The sequence below is a fragment of the Schistocerca piceifrons genome, chromosome 4 (assembly GCF_021461385.2).
Source record: "Schistocerca piceifrons isolate TAMUIC-IGC-003096 chromosome 4, iqSchPice1.1, whole genome shotgun sequence".
Taxonomy (NCBI): domain Eukaryota; kingdom Metazoa; phylum Arthropoda; class Insecta; order Orthoptera; family Acrididae; genus Schistocerca; species Schistocerca piceifrons.
This window is the reverse complement of record NC_060141.1, coordinates 407,929,802-407,947,275: the sequence shown is the minus strand read 5'-3', so window position 1 is coordinate 407,947,275 and position 17,474 is coordinate 407,929,802. Positions and strand designations below refer to the sequence as shown.

The window sequence follows — 17,474 nt, the reverse complement described above, 5'->3', positions numbered from 1 at the left end:
ATTGCATCTGCACAACATGTTGTGAGGTGAGCCTGTGTGTAAACTCCACTGTGTTTTGGCAAAAGAAGCAAATTTTAACATGGCAACAAGAGTAACGCGTAGGTTGTATTCAAAAGTCCCAACTAGTGACAGGTCTCTGAAAGTTAGAAATGGTTAACAAGCCAGGTGTAAATAAATTGCATTTTTGGCAGAATTATTTTTAGATACTATCGAAAGCAAAGGTGACAGATCAGATAGTTACCATGCAAGTGTGGGCACAGAGGGGACCCAGTTACTATTTACAAAAAATGTGAGTGTTGGCTTCAGTTTAGAATGGCACTTTCCCTCCAGCACTCTGCATTTCCCCAACAGCGCCTGCCCGCAGTCCCACCACTACCACTCTCCCCACATGGGGCCTGCCATCTGTGCATCTATCAGCCACAGTATTCTGCACGGACTCTACATGGCACAGACAAGTTTACTGTTGGGTTCCAAAAGACCAACATGGTAACCTAATGGAAGATGGTTATAGAAAACACAGAAGAGCACCATAGATTTATTGCTGAAGGTCGTAACTCTGAGGAAAGCATGAAGAACGACTTACTCTGCTAGTGGAAGTCAAATGCCTGATGCTGCTGCTAAAATGGTGATGTGTTACATAGTATGGTAAGAACAAAGTCAAATTTAACTAACTTTGAAACAGTAGATGAACAGTTATGCATCTAAAAAGTGGAAAATTAAAATTTTGTCACTTGAAGCCTACAGCTGCATGCATACTCTGCAAGCCAGCGTATGTTGCACAGCGGAGAGTAGCCTGTACCACCACTAGTCATTTCCTTTCTTGTTCCACTCACAAATAGAGTGAGGGAAGAACAATTGTCTGTAATACTCATATGTGCCCTAATTTCTTGTATCTTGTCTTCATGGTCCCCATGGGAATTTATGATGGCAGCCGCAGAATGGTTCTACAGTTAGGTTAAAATGCAAATTCTCTGAATTTTCAGTGTTCCTCAAAAAGAATGTCACCTTCCCTCCAAGGGTTCCCATTTGAGTTCCCAAAACGTCCGTAATACTTGCATGTTGTTCATATCTACCAGTAACAAATCTATCAGCCCACATCTGAACTTCAATTTCTTCTTTTAATCTGACGTGGTGCAGATCCAACTTAAGCAGTACCCCCGACTAGGTTACACTACCATCCTATATGCAGTCTCCTTTGCAGACGAACCACACCTTCCTACAACTCTCCCAATAACCCGAAGTCGATCATTTGCCATCCCTACCACAATTCTCATACAATCACTACATTTTGTATCACTCTGCAACAGTATGCTCAGATATTTAAACAACTGGACTGTGTCAAGCAGCATAATAATAATGCTAATTCAAAAATTAGAGGTTTGTTTTTCCTACTCATATGCACTAACTTACATTTTTCTACATTTAGATCTAGTTGCCATTCATCACACCAACTACAAATTTTGTTTATGTCATCTTGTATGCTCCTACAGTCACTCAACGGTGACACCTTCACATACTCCACAGCGTCATCATCATCATCATCATCATCCAGCCGCAGATTGCTGCCTCACCAACTAAATCCACAGTGTGTGACAAAAACTGACTCAACACTTTACACATCAGACTATGTAAAATTTTGTCAGTAGTATTAGGCTAGTGGAAAAATTGAGAAGAAAACTGTTTCACTATCAGCTTTTCTGTACTTCCCTCTGCCTTGTAATAAAAGCACTGTGGGGGCAATAAGAATGACCATTTTAAACATTGGAAAGCTAAATTTTCTAAAACAGTGTCCATGTTAGTAAATGACAATGGTCTAATATATACCATGTTTTCTATAATACAAATTTATTATTACAAAATACCGTATTTATCCAAGTATAAGACACTTTTTTTAAAGAGGTTCCTTGAGAAAAATTTAGTTTTAACACATTCACACTAACCAAAGTTAGAAACTTTTATTGATGAGGTATCTGCCTATGAGGTTACCATTGCACCAATTCTAAACTTATGCCATTTATTGATTGCTACATTTTGATAATATAACGAGAAATAAAGTAAACAAAAAAATTGTTCATATTAATTTTTATCTTCAGTCTCTTTTGTTTAGCCTGTCGTCTGTGATATTACTATTTTGAATCATAATCATCATCCCAACAGGACAGCTGTCAAACTCATATCTTTACTGTCACAAGTATTTGCCTGTTTCTTCAGAATTGCAATTTTTTTTTGTGCACATAGCGGATTTTGCTTCTATACTGACAAGAGAATGTTACAATGTCTTGTTATGAAAACAATCATCTGCCCACTGCTCTCTCACTGGCTGTGTGTAACCAGCAGCTGACACACCCCCTACTGTTTGTGTCACACCTCATAGTGAGCACTGACAACACTGCTGCAAGAAACCCGTAAGTACGCCACTGGCCCCAGCCTAGACTTTTAGTACCTCCTGCAGAAATGTATACTTCTGCTGAGTATTTGTCCAATTCAAAGTCAGTTCGATTCCAAGTGCAAATGTATTTAGGTAAACTGCAGTTTAAATACAGTAGATGTTCATAAAAAGCAAAAGTACACAGTATAATTTCCATGGTTGCAGCAAGACAAAATTTGTTGCCCACTCACCGCTCCCCTCCCGACACTCCTAGTTCCCACTAAGCTCGTGGCACTGGTCCCCACTCAAGCCTTCAGTAGTGCTGTGCTTGAGCAACAGAGAAACACAGACAGCAATATCTTCTACTGCACAGGTCATATGAACCAACACCAACAAATTCATAAATAGAAAACTGCTATCATGATACAGCCAATTCTCAAACTTTCGTTCACCCCGTGACCTAGTGCCGCCTATTGGTAATATCTCCGCAGTGGGTCTTTCCACTATAGTTTATTCTTGTGATAACAAATGTAGTGAGTTTAATGTGATTTGTTTCATTTGTAACACATTTAATTCTGGATTAATTTTTCTTTCTCACTTCATCAGAATGTCACCATCTTCTTCTAAAACTGATTAAAGGCTGGTAATGTTGCCCCCCCCCCCCCCCCCCGATATTCGATACATAAACATGTACCAAGTTTTCATTTGCAGTGCACTTCGTAAATCATTAATTTCTCACAACCAAATACTGACTTTGATTCAGAATCGTGTGTCGGTTTTTGAAGGGCAAGATTTTTGTCTTTGAATGTTACCTGTACTTAAAAATCAGTATAAATGTATGTATATGGCATCCACACATGTATGAGAAGTTCTTTTGCAAACCTATTTAAATACAACAGAAGTTCGTGAGTTGATAGCATTTAATGCTATTTCCTCCTGTGTTTCACAAAACTGTCTATTTTTTAAGCAGAGCATTAGATTGTTGTAGTGCCTACTTCATAGTTTTTCACATATCCATCTGTTGTACATGAGTCGCACCTCAAATGTCACATGATCGAACGAGCAATATCAATACTGCATAGGGCACTTCTGCTTATCAGGAAATCTCCAGCCTTTTCAAAGAAAAGTATTGTTTGCTAAGCCTTACCCTTCGAAACTCTTCAAAATAAATTTGTACGAAAGCCTCAATACCCAAAGCTTCACCTGTAAATGTAAGACCAACCCCATACTAATCTAGTTTGATCTGCGAATATAAGACGACCCCATACTTAGAAAGAAAGGAAAAAAAAAAAAAATTCTCGTAATTGGGTATATATGTAACTGGCTTCTGTTTATGTTTGAGACATTTTTCATATCAACAGTGTACTTTGTGAATTGCATTCTTCAATACAACTATTTATAAGGAGTTATTTCAGGATAACTGAAAATATAGAACTGAAAAAAATAAATTTACGTGAATTGCAGACCACTATTCAGAGTAAGAACACAACAGTGATATATACTGTGTAGACCAAGCTGAACTCCACAACAAGAATAACATTTCCTCTTTATATGCTTTGCATCCTGCAAAATGTTTGTGCTAATCCTCACAATCAGAACTTCAACAGAAAAAAAATAAGACTGCACAAAAGGTCTTACAAATGAAACATTACACATAAAAGCAAAAACAAAAACAATCTGCTGGAGCTTATAATCGTCAGCAAAGCCAATAGTATCTCTTTTAGATATTAGAAGTGAGAATTCTGTCAAAAGCAAACTAAAAGGATAATATACTAAACCAGTCTTGCAGAAAAAAATTGAAAACTGAGTTAAGAGAAGGTGTAAAAAATGTCTAGCTGTGGAGTATGAAGTGCACACACACTGAAATGTATTTTGAATTACTTTAACGGCAAAAAAAAAAGTTTGCACAACAAATCTGTCCCCTACAAAATGAAATGGGGAGGTGAAAAAATTATTTCTTACCACACTAGAATATGCCACAGCTGTTCCAAATGGCCTAACTGGTAATGGGATATCAAGAAATGTATCTTCTCGAGATTTTTCTGTTCCACACTCCAGGCACTTTACATAGTCTATCATTTTACCTGTAAATAAGTGAAAGATACAACTTTTGAAACAATTCACAGGTGAAATATATTTCCCAAACCACTATTTTGGAACAAAGTGGCAATTAAAATTCAAAAAGAACTATTCATCTTTGACAATCTTGGTCCATTATGCAATATCAGTGTGTTAGTGTATCTCAGACCCAATGACAGAAATAACACAAGTAACTGAATCCGAAGTATAATTGAAAATGCTACAGTTAACTGAGTGTCAAAAGGTAAGGTTCCCAACTAAACAAAAATAATTTAATCTTTGATAAAATAACAAAATTCTGCAAATGTGCATATATAAATGCTCACATTTCAAGTAAAGATTTTCGTGGAATGTATTCCATGCCTACATTTACTATCACACAACTCATTCAGCCCGTCATGGATTTGGGAATGCCTACCACACAAACATAAAGTTGAAATCTGAAGGTGAACTTCCAAGGTCTTAAAGGAAACTATTCACTCATTAATGATGACAGCTACAAAGACATGGAATTTACACATGAGCTGCTACTTTTATCAGGCAGCTGCTCTAATTATTAATATTGGGAATGAATAATCTCAAGATATTACAGATCTCAGAGGTAATTATGCAGGGAATCTTGTACTTCGATTCCATATGCATAAATTACAAATCTCTTACCTTCATATAACCTGGATATGAGATCTGCTTGGTCAGTATTTTTGAATTTTTGTTCCAAGGCATCAAACATCACTCTGCAAAGCTCCTGTATATCATGCTGTTGCCACGAATCACTCGAATCCCAGCCAAAACTCCGAGTGAGTTCTGTTGTTTCTACAGCAGATTTCTTTGATGTCTGGAAATAATTTAGTTATATGTTTTACATAAAGCAATCTTTACAACAATTATAATTACATAAAGTCTGATATAGCTAAGCACAGTACATAATTTGCCCTGAATAAATGTAATGAAATGGTTGATGCAAGAGAAAAATAATGCAGTGAGGGAACAATAAATTCTTATGGTACCACTAAGAAATGCACATGATGGGAATGCAACCAATTATACCACAGTTTCTGCAAACATTGCTCCACAGCTTTCAAGAATTTGAAAAAGTCATGATATTTTTCATATAGCACATTCACTTGCAATTTGTTGCAAATGAAGAACATTACAAGAGGAAGTGGAAGGATAGGTGACTATAGTTTAATGTTAAATCAACATTATCAGACACAGGGCACAAGCTCGAACTGAGGACACAAGTCTGCAGGGTCATTTCAAAGGAATCATCCCAGCATTTGCCTTAGGCTGGTTAGTCAGTTTCTTGTCCCACAGATCATTCGTATGATTAATCACAATGGAGTGGAATTTTGAGAAACTATGGATTTGGTTGGGAATTTGAATTAAGTCCATCTCGAATGTGAGTCCACCGTCTAACTGAACTGTCAAATTGCTCTGGGGGAAAAAAAAAAAATTAGGAACAGAGTGTCACCGCCCAGTTTCTAGTGTAACTAATAAGAAGTGTTAAGAAAGACACCTGAAATATTGTAATAGCAGCCACAGCTGGTAGCCACTGTGTGGTGACATGTTGGTCAGAGTAACTTTTATGTACAGTGAAACCCCTATTTTACGTTTTCATGCTCAAAAAATGTTAAATTGAGAAAAGTGTAGAATTGTTGAAAACTTTAAAACCACCAAAATACGAGCTAAAACATATGTAATTGGCATGTATGATTAAAGATCATAATTTCTTGTATTGTTTCTAGAGATGATGTAGCAGGTAATGTGAAAACAATGCAACAAACAGTGTTGCCGATGATGCAAATGTTTACTGCCAGTGTCGACAATCAGAGACAAGAAACAATGTCCAAAACAGATGTGATACACAGTAGGAAATAATGTTTGCAACAGAAACATGTTTCCAGTGGCAGAGTGGACACAGCTTCACACTACCTTTTGCAATTGTGACATCACTAGTAGGCTTTCGACTATTTACTTTTGAGACTGCTTGTGAACTGTGTGCATTTCGATTATTCATTTCCCTCATAGGGTGTGACATATCACGCTATACCACTCACCAGGCAGGCCCTGGGTTTTCCTGATGTGCTACTGATATGTTTACTCATCTCATTCTGCCGACCTCCTACTGCTGAGGACAGGTTGCTTCTCTGTTTATAAAAAAAAGTTTTGAGTATTTATCATACAAAAATATTGCCTCTTTGCAGACTACCATTAACAAAAAACCTCATTTCAACATCTTGAAATCTTTATGAAATATAATGATTGTTATGACCACGATTCCTGATGCGCAGGAATGGAAATGGGCAGGTCTCACGCAACCATTCACTGGATATAAAAACCAGTAACTCAAGAGCAAAATGAGATATTGTTCTGCTCTCAATTTTAAATAAAATTTTGATAGCTCATCTACATTTCCTACACAGTAAATGTATGAGGTAAAACAAACCATATGTAAAGCTTACGCAATGTGTTTTTAACTCTGTAAACCTCAAAATTTCATGCAATGTTTTATTTCACTTGATGCAGTGCAGAAAAAAATCAAATTTTTTCATCAAACTGTTTTCTTAAAATCAGATGATATGTATTTCATTGTAGTTTGACACTGTCTCTCAGCGCAAGAAAGCAGCATTTGGTGAGAAGTACACAACAACAAAGCTGTGCCCAGCAAGGAATGCAAAGAGCACATCTGTAGCACCAAAAAGGTTAATACAGAACTATGTTGTCGGGTTTTTGCTCATACGGCCAAAGTGAAAAATCATTGCCTCCTGTAAAGGATGGAAATCACTGTTGTAACTAATAAAATATGTCGAATGCTTATTGATGTAACATTTCAATCTGAAATATTTATCACCTCTAATAACTTAACTTCCATTTCCTGAGATTTGTGTCACTTCAGGACACAACTGTATTTACAACAGAAACACTTTCAGCAGTAGAAAGCCAGCAGAAAATAATATTAACTGATATGTTGTTGTTTGTTGTTGTGGTCTTCAATCCTGCGACTGGTTTGATGCAGCTCTCCATGCCAATCTATCATGTGCAAGTTCCTTCATCTCCCAGTACCTACTACAACCTACATCCTTCTGAATCTGCTTAGTGTATTCATCTCTTGGGCTCCCTCAACGATTTTTACCCTCCACGCTGCCCTCCAATGCTACATTTGTGATCCCTTGATGCCTCAGGACATGTCCTACCAATTGATCCCTTCTTCTAGTCAAGCTGTGCCACAAACTTCTCTTCTCCCCAATCCTATTCAATACCTCCTCATTAGTTACATGATCTACCCACCTAATCTTCAACATTCTTCTGTAGCACCACATTTCGAAAGCTTCTATTCTATTCTTGGCCAAACTATTTATTGTCCATGTTTCACTTCCATACATGGCTACACTCCATACAAATACTTTCAGAAACGACTTCCTCATACTTAAATCTATACTCGATGTTAACAAATTTCTCTTCTTCAGAAACGCTTTCCTTGCCATTGCCAGTCTACATTTTATATCTTCTCTACTACGACCATCAGTTATTTTGCTCCCCAAATAGCAAAACTCCTTTACTACTTTAAGTGTGTCATTTCCTAATCTAATTCCCTCAGCATCACTTGACTTCATTCGACTACATTCCATTATCCTTGTTTTGCTTTTGTTGATGTTCATCTTATATCCTCCTTTCAAGACACTGCCCATTCCGTTCAACTGCTCTTCTAAGTCCTTTGCTGTCTCTGACAGAATTACAATGTCATTGGCGAACCTCAAAGTTTTTATTTCTTCTCCATGGATTTTAATACCTACTCCGAATTTTTCTTTTGTTTCCTTTACTGCTTGCTCAATATACAGTTTGAATAACATTGGGGAGAGGCTACAACCTTGTCTCATTCCCTTCCCAACCACTGCTTCCCTTTCATGTCCCTCGACTCTTATAACTGCCATCTGGTTTCTGTACAAATTGTAAATAGCCTTTCGCTCCCTGTATTTTACCCCTGCCACCTTTAGAATTTGAAAGAGAGTGTTCCAGTCAACATTGTCAAAAACTTTCTCTGTGTCTACAAATGCTAGAAATGTAGGTTTGCCTTTCCTTAATCTTTCTTCTAAGTTAAGTCGTAAGGTCAGTATTGCCTCACGTGTTCCAACATTTCTATGGAATCCAAACTGATCTTCCCCGAGGTTGGCTTCTACCAGTTTTTCCATTCGTCTGTAAATAATTCGTGTTAGTATTTTGCAGCTGTGACTTATTAAACTGATAGTTCGGTAATTTTCACATCTGTCAACACCTGCTTTCTTTGGGATTGGAATTATTATATTCATCTTGAAGTCTGAGGGTATTTCGCCTGTCTCGTACATGGTACTGATATAGTCACCATAAATCTAAATTGTCATTTACAAACTGTTAGACATGGTAGTAAATTACCACTGAAAATTCCTTGATATGGAGACCATGAAGACGCTTTTGCTGCTGCCACTGTCATAAGAATGAATGTGCCATGTTACTCAGAGTGGTGGGAGCACCTGGCCTGAGGAGCAACCTAACATGAAATGATGAGCTACAGTACATATTGTACTGTATGTGGGTTTGTATGTTACAAAAACATGGTAAATGTTTAGCTGAATGGGTAGTAGCAACAGAGAAATGTGGCAGAAGTGGTGAAATGGTCTGTGGCAGTTTTTCCTCCTCCAATTACAGACTATTAGTTTGGTAATGAAGTCTTCTGTGTAGCAATGAATGGAAACTCCAGATGGAAAAACAATTTTTAACTGCATCAATTTGATAATGCTCCTGTTCAAAAACTGAGGAACATAACATCAAAGTTCAAAGAAAATCAGATGTGTTTGCTAGACCTGCTCATTAAAGGAATCAACTTTAGCCACATCTTGCATCTTTCTGATGAACTACAGGATATGCTGTATGCATAACAGTTCTATAATATACGGCTAGTATTATTTACCAATCTTCTGGAAAAATGGAAACAGATTCCACTTTCACTGTGTTAGAATGGAATCGAAACCTTTCTCTTAGATCCTGCATTAGCTTCACAACACTAATAAAAGAGTGTGTGTGTGTGTGTGTGTGTGTGTGTGTGTGTGTGTGTGTGTGTGTGTGTGTGTGTGTGTGTGTGTGAGTTGGAGTGGAGGGAGGGAGGGAGGGAGGGGGGGGGGGGACACGTGCATGTGAAGGGGAGTCTGTAAATGGTAATCTCGGCAAATACTATTCAGGCAGCTCTGATGGTTATCTCTGTCTCTATCCTCCTCTGGACTTGGTTCCATGTAACTGCTAGTTCAGTCGAATTTATCACTACATTATAAACCTGCTTTTACAACCCGAAATTACTGTTTTCCCTTGGTTTATGACTTTATTGCTCCTGTTAAATTTCCTATGTCCACAATGTTACCTCATACCCGATTTTGCGTCAACATATTTATAACTTTCCCACGATTTGAGCTTTACGAAGAAATCTTCATGGAGAAAAAAACTTGATGTAAAATGACACTGGCATGATGTTGGCTGTCAAGTATTGGTTGTTTGGTTAGTTTGTTTAAAAGGGGGGGGGGGGGGGGGGGACCAAACTGTGAGGTCATCCGTCCCTTGTTCCCAGTAAAATAATTACACAACGGAAAGAAGAAAAGAAAGGAGATGTACAGCACACTAACAAGAGAAAGGAAGGACCAGAACAACAACAGAAGACCAATCAACACTACTGTGGACAAAAACAGAAAAAGAAAACCATCGAGAGAAGCAACAAACAGGGAGAAGGGGTGAAAACAAGAGAGCAGATGACCGTGGCTGCCCATCTGGGCAGGCGTCCGTGAGCCTGACGCCAGGGCAGTGAAAGAAAGATGAGGAAGTGGTCACTACCACACAGGTCATCATGTGCTCTCCAGTGGATAGGTGGGAGAAGTCCTGGGCTACAAATTGATAAATCAATAGCCGAGTAACTACCTCGAGCCACACTGAAATGTTTGGCGGCCCCAGTAGTTAAGAGGCATGTCGAACTGCGACAGTAAAGTTTTGACATCTCTGCCTCAGCCAGTAGGCACGGTGCCACCCCACAAGGGGTTATGGGCGTTAAAATCTCCCGAAAGTAGGAAAGGTTTAGGGAGTTGATCAATCAGTGCAGTTAATACATTCAGGGATGCTTCACCATCTGGAGGAAGATATACATTGCAGACAGTTATTTCCTGTGTCATTCTTATTCAAACAGTCACAGCTTCAAGAGGGGTTTGAATGGGCACAGGATCACTACAGACTTGAGTTTAGGACATAAACACAAACTCCACCTGACACTCGATTACAGTCGCTACGGTTCCTGTAGTATCCCTTATAGCCGTGGAGTGGAGGGGTCGGCATTGCCGGAAACCAGGTTTCCTGGAGAGCAATGCAGAAAGCAGGTGTAAAGCTTAACAGTTGCCGTAGATCAGCCAGGCGGTGGAAAAAACCGCCACAATTCCACTGGAGGATGACGTCATCATGAGACTGGGAAGGCATGGAATATTCAATGAGGCAGTTTACACCTCAAGGTTACCTGCTGCCACCGACTTTTTGCCTGAGCAGTCTATATTCATTGTGTCTGAGGATCTAGTCCTCAGCGGACGCCGGAATCTCCACCTCATCTGCAGATGTAGAGCTTGGAGGTAGCAGTGGTGCGGGTGCCACTGCAATTCCCTTGGTCTCTGAGACCTCCTTTTTGGATTTTTCTCGCTGTTCCTTGGGTTTCCCTGGCTGGGAGGACTTCACTGATTCAGCCTCCGGGACTGAGGATGAGAGTGAAGCCCTGCTACCAGCTGCTTTTGGGCTCTTCAGCCACTGGTGGGTGTCATCTTTCCCACTAGCAGAACCCTGGGAAGGGAGTGACCCAAGGACCCCTTCCTAGCAGGAGCAGCCAAAGAAGTTGTACCCTTGTCCGACTTAGAAGTAGGGACGGACGTCCTCGATGGTTGGGGGAGGGGGGTGGGGGGTGTTGCTCCTGAAGCAGGTGGTGCAGGAGCTCCTGAAGCAGGTGGTGCAGGATGTAGGCGTTCAAATTTCCTCTTAGCCTCAGTGTAGGTCAGTCAGTCCAGGGTCTTTTACTCCATGATTTTCCTTTCTTTCTGGAGAATACTGCAGTCTGGCGAGCAAGGCGAATGGTGCTCTCCACAGTTAATACAGATGGGAGGCAGGGCACATGGAGTATTGGGATGTGATGGCCTCTGCAATCTTGACGTGTGATGCTGGAAGTGCAGCGGGAAGACATATGATCAAACTTCCAATATTTAAAGCACCACATTGGGGGAGGGATATAGGGTTTTACATCACAGCGGTAGACCATCACCTTGACCTTCTCGGATAATTTATCACCCTTGAGGGCCAAGATGAAGGCACCAGTGGCAACCTGATTATCCCTCGGACCCTGGTGGACACGCCGAACGAAATGTACACCTCGCCGTTCTAAATCGGCGTGCAGCTCATCATCGGACTGCAAAAGAAGGTCCCTGTTAAATACGATACCCTGGACCATATTTAATCTCTTATGGGGCGTGATAGTTACAGAAACATCCCCCAGCTTGTCACAAGTGAGTAACGCCCGTGACTGGGCAGAGGATGCTGTTTTGATTAATACTGAGCCAGATCTCAATTTGGACATGCCCTCCACCTCCACAAACTTGTCCTCTAAATGCTCAACAAAAAACTGAGACGTCATCGTCATGAAAGATTCCCCATTAGCTCTCAACATACAAGTTACCGGGGCGAATAAGACCTGCTGCCATCCTTAGCCTTATGCCTTATGTTCCTCCCATAGTGTGCCCAAGGAGGGGAACGATTTGGGGTTGTACTTCTGTGCACTGAATTGAGCCTGTGCACACTTAGCAACTGCTGTGTTTGACCACCAGCAAGAGATGATGTACTGCACTTCATCCACTGTGATTCCACCCACTCTGACCAGGGGCTCTCCATACTGCACCACCCAGCCACAGCAAAGGCCACCTGGCAGGATGGCCATTGCCTGGATTCCCGATGCCCCAGGGGGATGGGCATCTACCCCTTGGCATACATGGGGAGTTAACGGCGCAAGCATCAGCAGAGCGAATCCTGTGTGGTTTGGGGGCTACAACCAACAGGGTACATGGAGACCCAACTACAACAGACTGGCCACTTGGCTGGATATCAGATGCAACCAAGAAAAGAAGTCCATTACCATCGTCAGCGTAGAAAACGATACTGTACAGTTGATGGAAAAATACGCACCCAGGAGGGTGACCTCACCCAACAGTTGGAGAATTTGCAGAAGTGCAGAGCCACGTCGACAAAGGATGCGATAGGTCTCAGCGCATGGTGGACATGATGCACCGTGTAAGGCGCACTTCCCCAATTGGCTCGTTCTTCACGAAAATTTTGAAAACTAGAGGTCAAACCCTACAGGGGGCCTCCACAAAGGCCGAAATGTGTGAGACTCCTCTTAGTCCCCTCTTACAACAGGCAGCAATACCTCGGGCCTATTCTAAACCCCGGACCCACATGGGATTGTCAAGTATTGTCTACAGACATTACATGGTTGAGTTTCTTAACACCAGGGTGCTCTACTCAGTGGATCTGTGCCTTAAACATGTAAAAGTTGGAATAATTGGTGCTGTATGTCCTGCCGCGTACAAGTTCTATTCGGTGTGATGGCTGATGGGGGTAACTAGGTTCATTCGAATAAAAATATAATGACCAATCACAACAACTTCCACACTGTGTCTACTATGCACGCGCAGTTTCATGATTGTTGAGATCATCGTGACACCTCAGTCGAACCATATTTAGGGTGTTTTGTTGTTTAGCCACCTTTAGTGGTAGTTGACACCTTCACTCACTTTGCGTTCCTCAAATGTTTTTCGTTGAAGCACAGCGCAAATTATGTATTTTTTCATGCTGAGCAAAATGTGTCTGCCAAGTGCAGTTTTTACATACGTGTTATTTGTGATGTTACACAAACATACAATGTGAGCAACAATTTGAGGGTGTGTGGTTTCCTGCATAACTCAGGAGGCACAGTACTCCATAGCCTCAAACAGGCGACTGCAGTGTAAGGGATGCAGAATGACACATGCAAACATCACACAAAATACTTATGTAAACATCTGCACCAGACAACAAGAAAAAATTCTCCAACTGCCTCATGCTAAGCATGAACAAATATGTAACTGGTGCACTGTTTCATTATTTAAATAATGAATGACTGCTGCAGGCTTTCTGGAAACAGTGATTTTGATGTATGAAATTGAGTCAAATGTTTCTACTTCCCAGACAGTTATCACACATATGTCACATATAAAGTACAAAAATGCAAGGTTGTTTCCTGTAAGTGACTTTTACAACTTAAAACATTATTTCCCACATTTTACACTGCTTTTTTTTGTAGTCCCTTGAAAAGTATAAAAGTGGGGTTTCACTGCATGAAATACTGAGAAAACTGTTCCCACAACACACCAATTCCAAAACTAGAGAATTAACTCTAGGTTAAACATTTCATAAAAAATAAAATAATTTCAATTAAACTTGCAAGTTGTCATCTACAGTTTTAGATGATATTTGCTTCATTTCTCATTCATTCACGGTGCTGCAAAGTACAACACTGTTTCACAACATGGTTGCACACGGAACACTGGAACACTAAAAACTGAACTACACAAAGCTGTCAGTTTCCATTTCATTTCATTTCCATAAGAATCATGGACTACTGGTGCAACAACACAGAAAATGGCCTGAGCTGTCATGCAATGAAGACAGGAAGTTTTAACTTATTGCCAGCAATCATAACTACAAAATGTAAATCTATCAGCTACACCAAGGAAATAATTGTCACCAGATCTTGCACAGCATGACTAGTCCACTGCTTTTCCGCATTACTCCATTAGCTAGTACTGGCACACTTGTAAATGAATTACAGATATCATTCAATGTCTGAAAGCAATGAATCAATCATTTCCATTACCTGTAGGTTGAGGAAAAGCTTCTGCAATTGGTATGGAATTGATTTCGCTTCATCCTTCTCCGAATCATCGTATTCCCATTTGTACAAGGCATTCCTGAACTCCGGTGTCATATAAAGTGCTTGAAGTAAACTGTTTAAATAACATGTCATTGCTTGGTTTACCAGTCCTACATATTCAACTGAAAATTAAGAAAAAGTATCTAAACTGAGCATTTTACAAATTACATTTAAATTTAGTGCTAAAATTTATTACAAATGACTTGGTACATAAGTCCCAACAAATAATTATGTGCATGTTGCTCAGTATACAGTCTGAGCCATTCAGAGCAGTTAACCTGAAAAGTTTTCATAAACCATTAAGGGTCTTGACAAGCGGTTTTAAAAAACAAAAAAACAAAAAAGTATTTTCATACATGTTCAATGTTCTTTACCTTTTCACTTCCTGAGATATTAAAGCAATTATGTTATGAAAACAATGTATCTTTTTCTTAACAACACAACAAAACAATGTGTTCACACTCTTCTTGGCTACATAAATAAAATAAAAATACAAATCTGAGAAAAGTTCTGCAGATAAAGACCAAGACTGATGGCAGAATGCAGGTTCTGTATTATCACAGAATTTTTAAGTGACTAGGCAGATGAAATTGTGCCATATCAGCTATCATGGCTATCATGTTTAGTGCATTCCCTCCTTTTTTGCAAAAAGGTTTGACTGAAATGATAACATATGCCACATCATTATATTATTCTTACCAGTAGCTCTTGAAGGCCATTAAGAAATTCCACATAATCATTCAAATAATGTTACTTTGAAATCTCGGTTTACTGAAAAGTTTCAAGCACTAAAAATGTAGCTAGTTACATACTATACTAGCTGCAAAACATTGTTTACATGTGCACCTCATAATAACAACATACAGCCCTTTCTTTTGAAGGCAATCAGCAAATAAATGGATACAAACTAACACACACCTGTATCGTGTTTAATCATAACACTGCCATAATAATCCCCACTAACTACAGGCGGAGGTAGTGGAGCAGGAGGAGTCTGCGAGAAGTCACTGACAGCTGTTGGGCTGGCTGACGCTCCCAACATCATCTCATCTTCACCACCATCTCCAGATGCTACAGCCATTTTGCGTGTCTGCTGACCACGCATTTCAGTCACAATCAAACTATTGTTGTACCCTGGTTCAAAATTCACTCCCACTTCTTCAATAGTTTCTTCTTTATGATTGTTAAGCACTACCTATAACATTTTGGCATTTGCATATGAAAGTAAGATTACAAAATAATGAATTACAGTACGTAAAACATGACCTCACACAGAGATAGAGAGAAGGTTATACTAGTTTTTTATTATTATTATTATTATTTACATCATTGAATTTTATCCTATTTAAGATTTGTTTTATTACACCCGAAAATGAGAAACAGATTTCAAACAAGGACAAGATGATCGTGTGATTACATTTAACATCTATTATACAACTATCACTGTCAGGTATTTTATCTCACCCAAATATTTCAAACAGATTTAAGAAAGCAATAATACATAGGAAAGGAAGAATACTGTCACAATTAATTTCTTCATCAGAGGGAGTCGAGGGAGAAGGAGAAAGAGAGGAGGAGGGGGGGGGGAGGGAGAGAGAGAGAGAGAGAGAGAGAGAGAGAGAGAGAGAGAGAGAGAGAGAGAGAGAGAGTGGATGCCCCCCCAAAGCTAAAAAGTAAAAGTAAATCAAGACTAGCAGATACAGCTTAAATGACAGGAAGTGACATGGTACAAATATTTCAGTTCACATGACACACTTTTCACATTACTGATAAAACAATCGCTTTATATTTACTGGAAGAATTAGAAACTATTCTAGTCATGTTGTGATAAACGAAAGTCAACTGTAAGTGTGACACAAAGTTAGGACCCATTTTTAGCAGGCATATAAACCAAAAATGCAAACCATTTAACTATTAGAAATGAGTAAACTTATAAATTAAAATATAAATAACTTAGGAGTAAATGAGACCACTCACCTAATAGCATACTGTTGAGTGATCACCTTCACTTCTGCATTATTTATATTCTGCGTGCACTTCCCTTACAAAATTAAATGCCAACATATCCTATCTAAAACTGTATTTAAAAAAAAAAATACTTATAAAAATGCTACAAGCTATAAACTTACAGGTTCAGATGAACGTTGAAGGACAAGTTCAAATGTATTCGGATCATATTGGTATGCATCTGCTAATTTTTGGAAAAGTTCTTGTACTGTAGTTGAGGCCGGAAGTAAAAGAGTGATCTTGTGCTGCGAACCCTGAGAAGCTAAAGTTGTCACATCTCGTACAGTGCATATTGCATTTCTCTCTTCTAACATACAGACCATGCCCTGAAGACACATCACAAAGTTTAAACCGCACTGTAAGCGTAAATGAACTGAAATAAGCCAGACAGAAAAATACAAGCTTCACAGTTACTCATCAGCTCTAAATTTATCTTTCACCATAAGAAAAAGTGTGGCAATGCAGAAAATATCACATCACTTGCCAAAAGCATGAAAAATTTGCAGTATTTCCAATAGTATGAGGGCACATTGTTAAAATTAGAAATGTAGTTAATATGGGCAGAAGTGCGTATTTTAACTATTAACAACTGTTCTTTTACTAGTAACAAGACACAAGCCTATTTAGCTTTCTATTTCACATGTGTGACTTTTACAACACTGTACACAAAGCAGAACAAAAAGTACTGCAGAACATCACCTTTACAGGTTTTTGCCTCACAGAAGATATGTACTGGCTTTACTTCCTAAAGGAAATGCTAGTAATATAGTGGTCTACATACAAACACTAACTGAAGCAACTGAGCTGCTTCCTATTGGCTGCCTGCCAACTAGTTAAGAATCCCCCCAGAAGGTGGCAGTTTGAGGAAGGTTTGGGAGGAACTACGCTATTTTTAGGCAAGCCAAATTTAGTGAAGAGCAGTTCACACACTCAAAGAGAATTTGAATTTTTACACAAGGCTGCAGTTTGAATGGGTGACAGAAAAATAGCCACAAGATGATAAAAATATTTTAA

At 39.3% G+C, this 17,474-nt stretch overlaps 1 protein-coding gene across 3 annotated transcripts in view; it reads right to left on the bottom strand.

Moving 5' to 3' along the window:
* LOC124796436 (ubiquitin carboxyl-terminal hydrolase 47) overlaps positions 1-17,474 on the bottom strand; it is a 145,353-nt gene that overhangs the window by 118,148 nt on the left and 9,731 nt on the right. For 2 of the 3 annotated variants that reach the window (XM_047260628.1, XM_047260630.1), the window contains exons 3-7: positions 16,583-16,786; positions 15,372-15,648; positions 14,397-14,575; positions 5,108-5,282; positions 4,331-4,452 (exon numbers count right to left, since the gene is read on the bottom strand). In XM_047260628.1, the coding sequence (XP_047116584.1) occupies positions 4,331-4,452; positions 5,108-5,282; positions 14,397-14,575; positions 15,372-15,648; positions 16,583-16,783 (954 nt within the window). In that variant the 5' untranslated portion in view covers positions 16,784-16,786. Of the gene's footprint in view, positions 1-4,330; positions 4,453-5,107; positions 5,283-14,396; positions 14,576-15,371; positions 15,649-16,582; positions 16,787-17,159; positions 17,303-17,474 lie in introns of those variants that run through there. The other variant, XM_047260629.1, reaches the window with a different exon arrangement.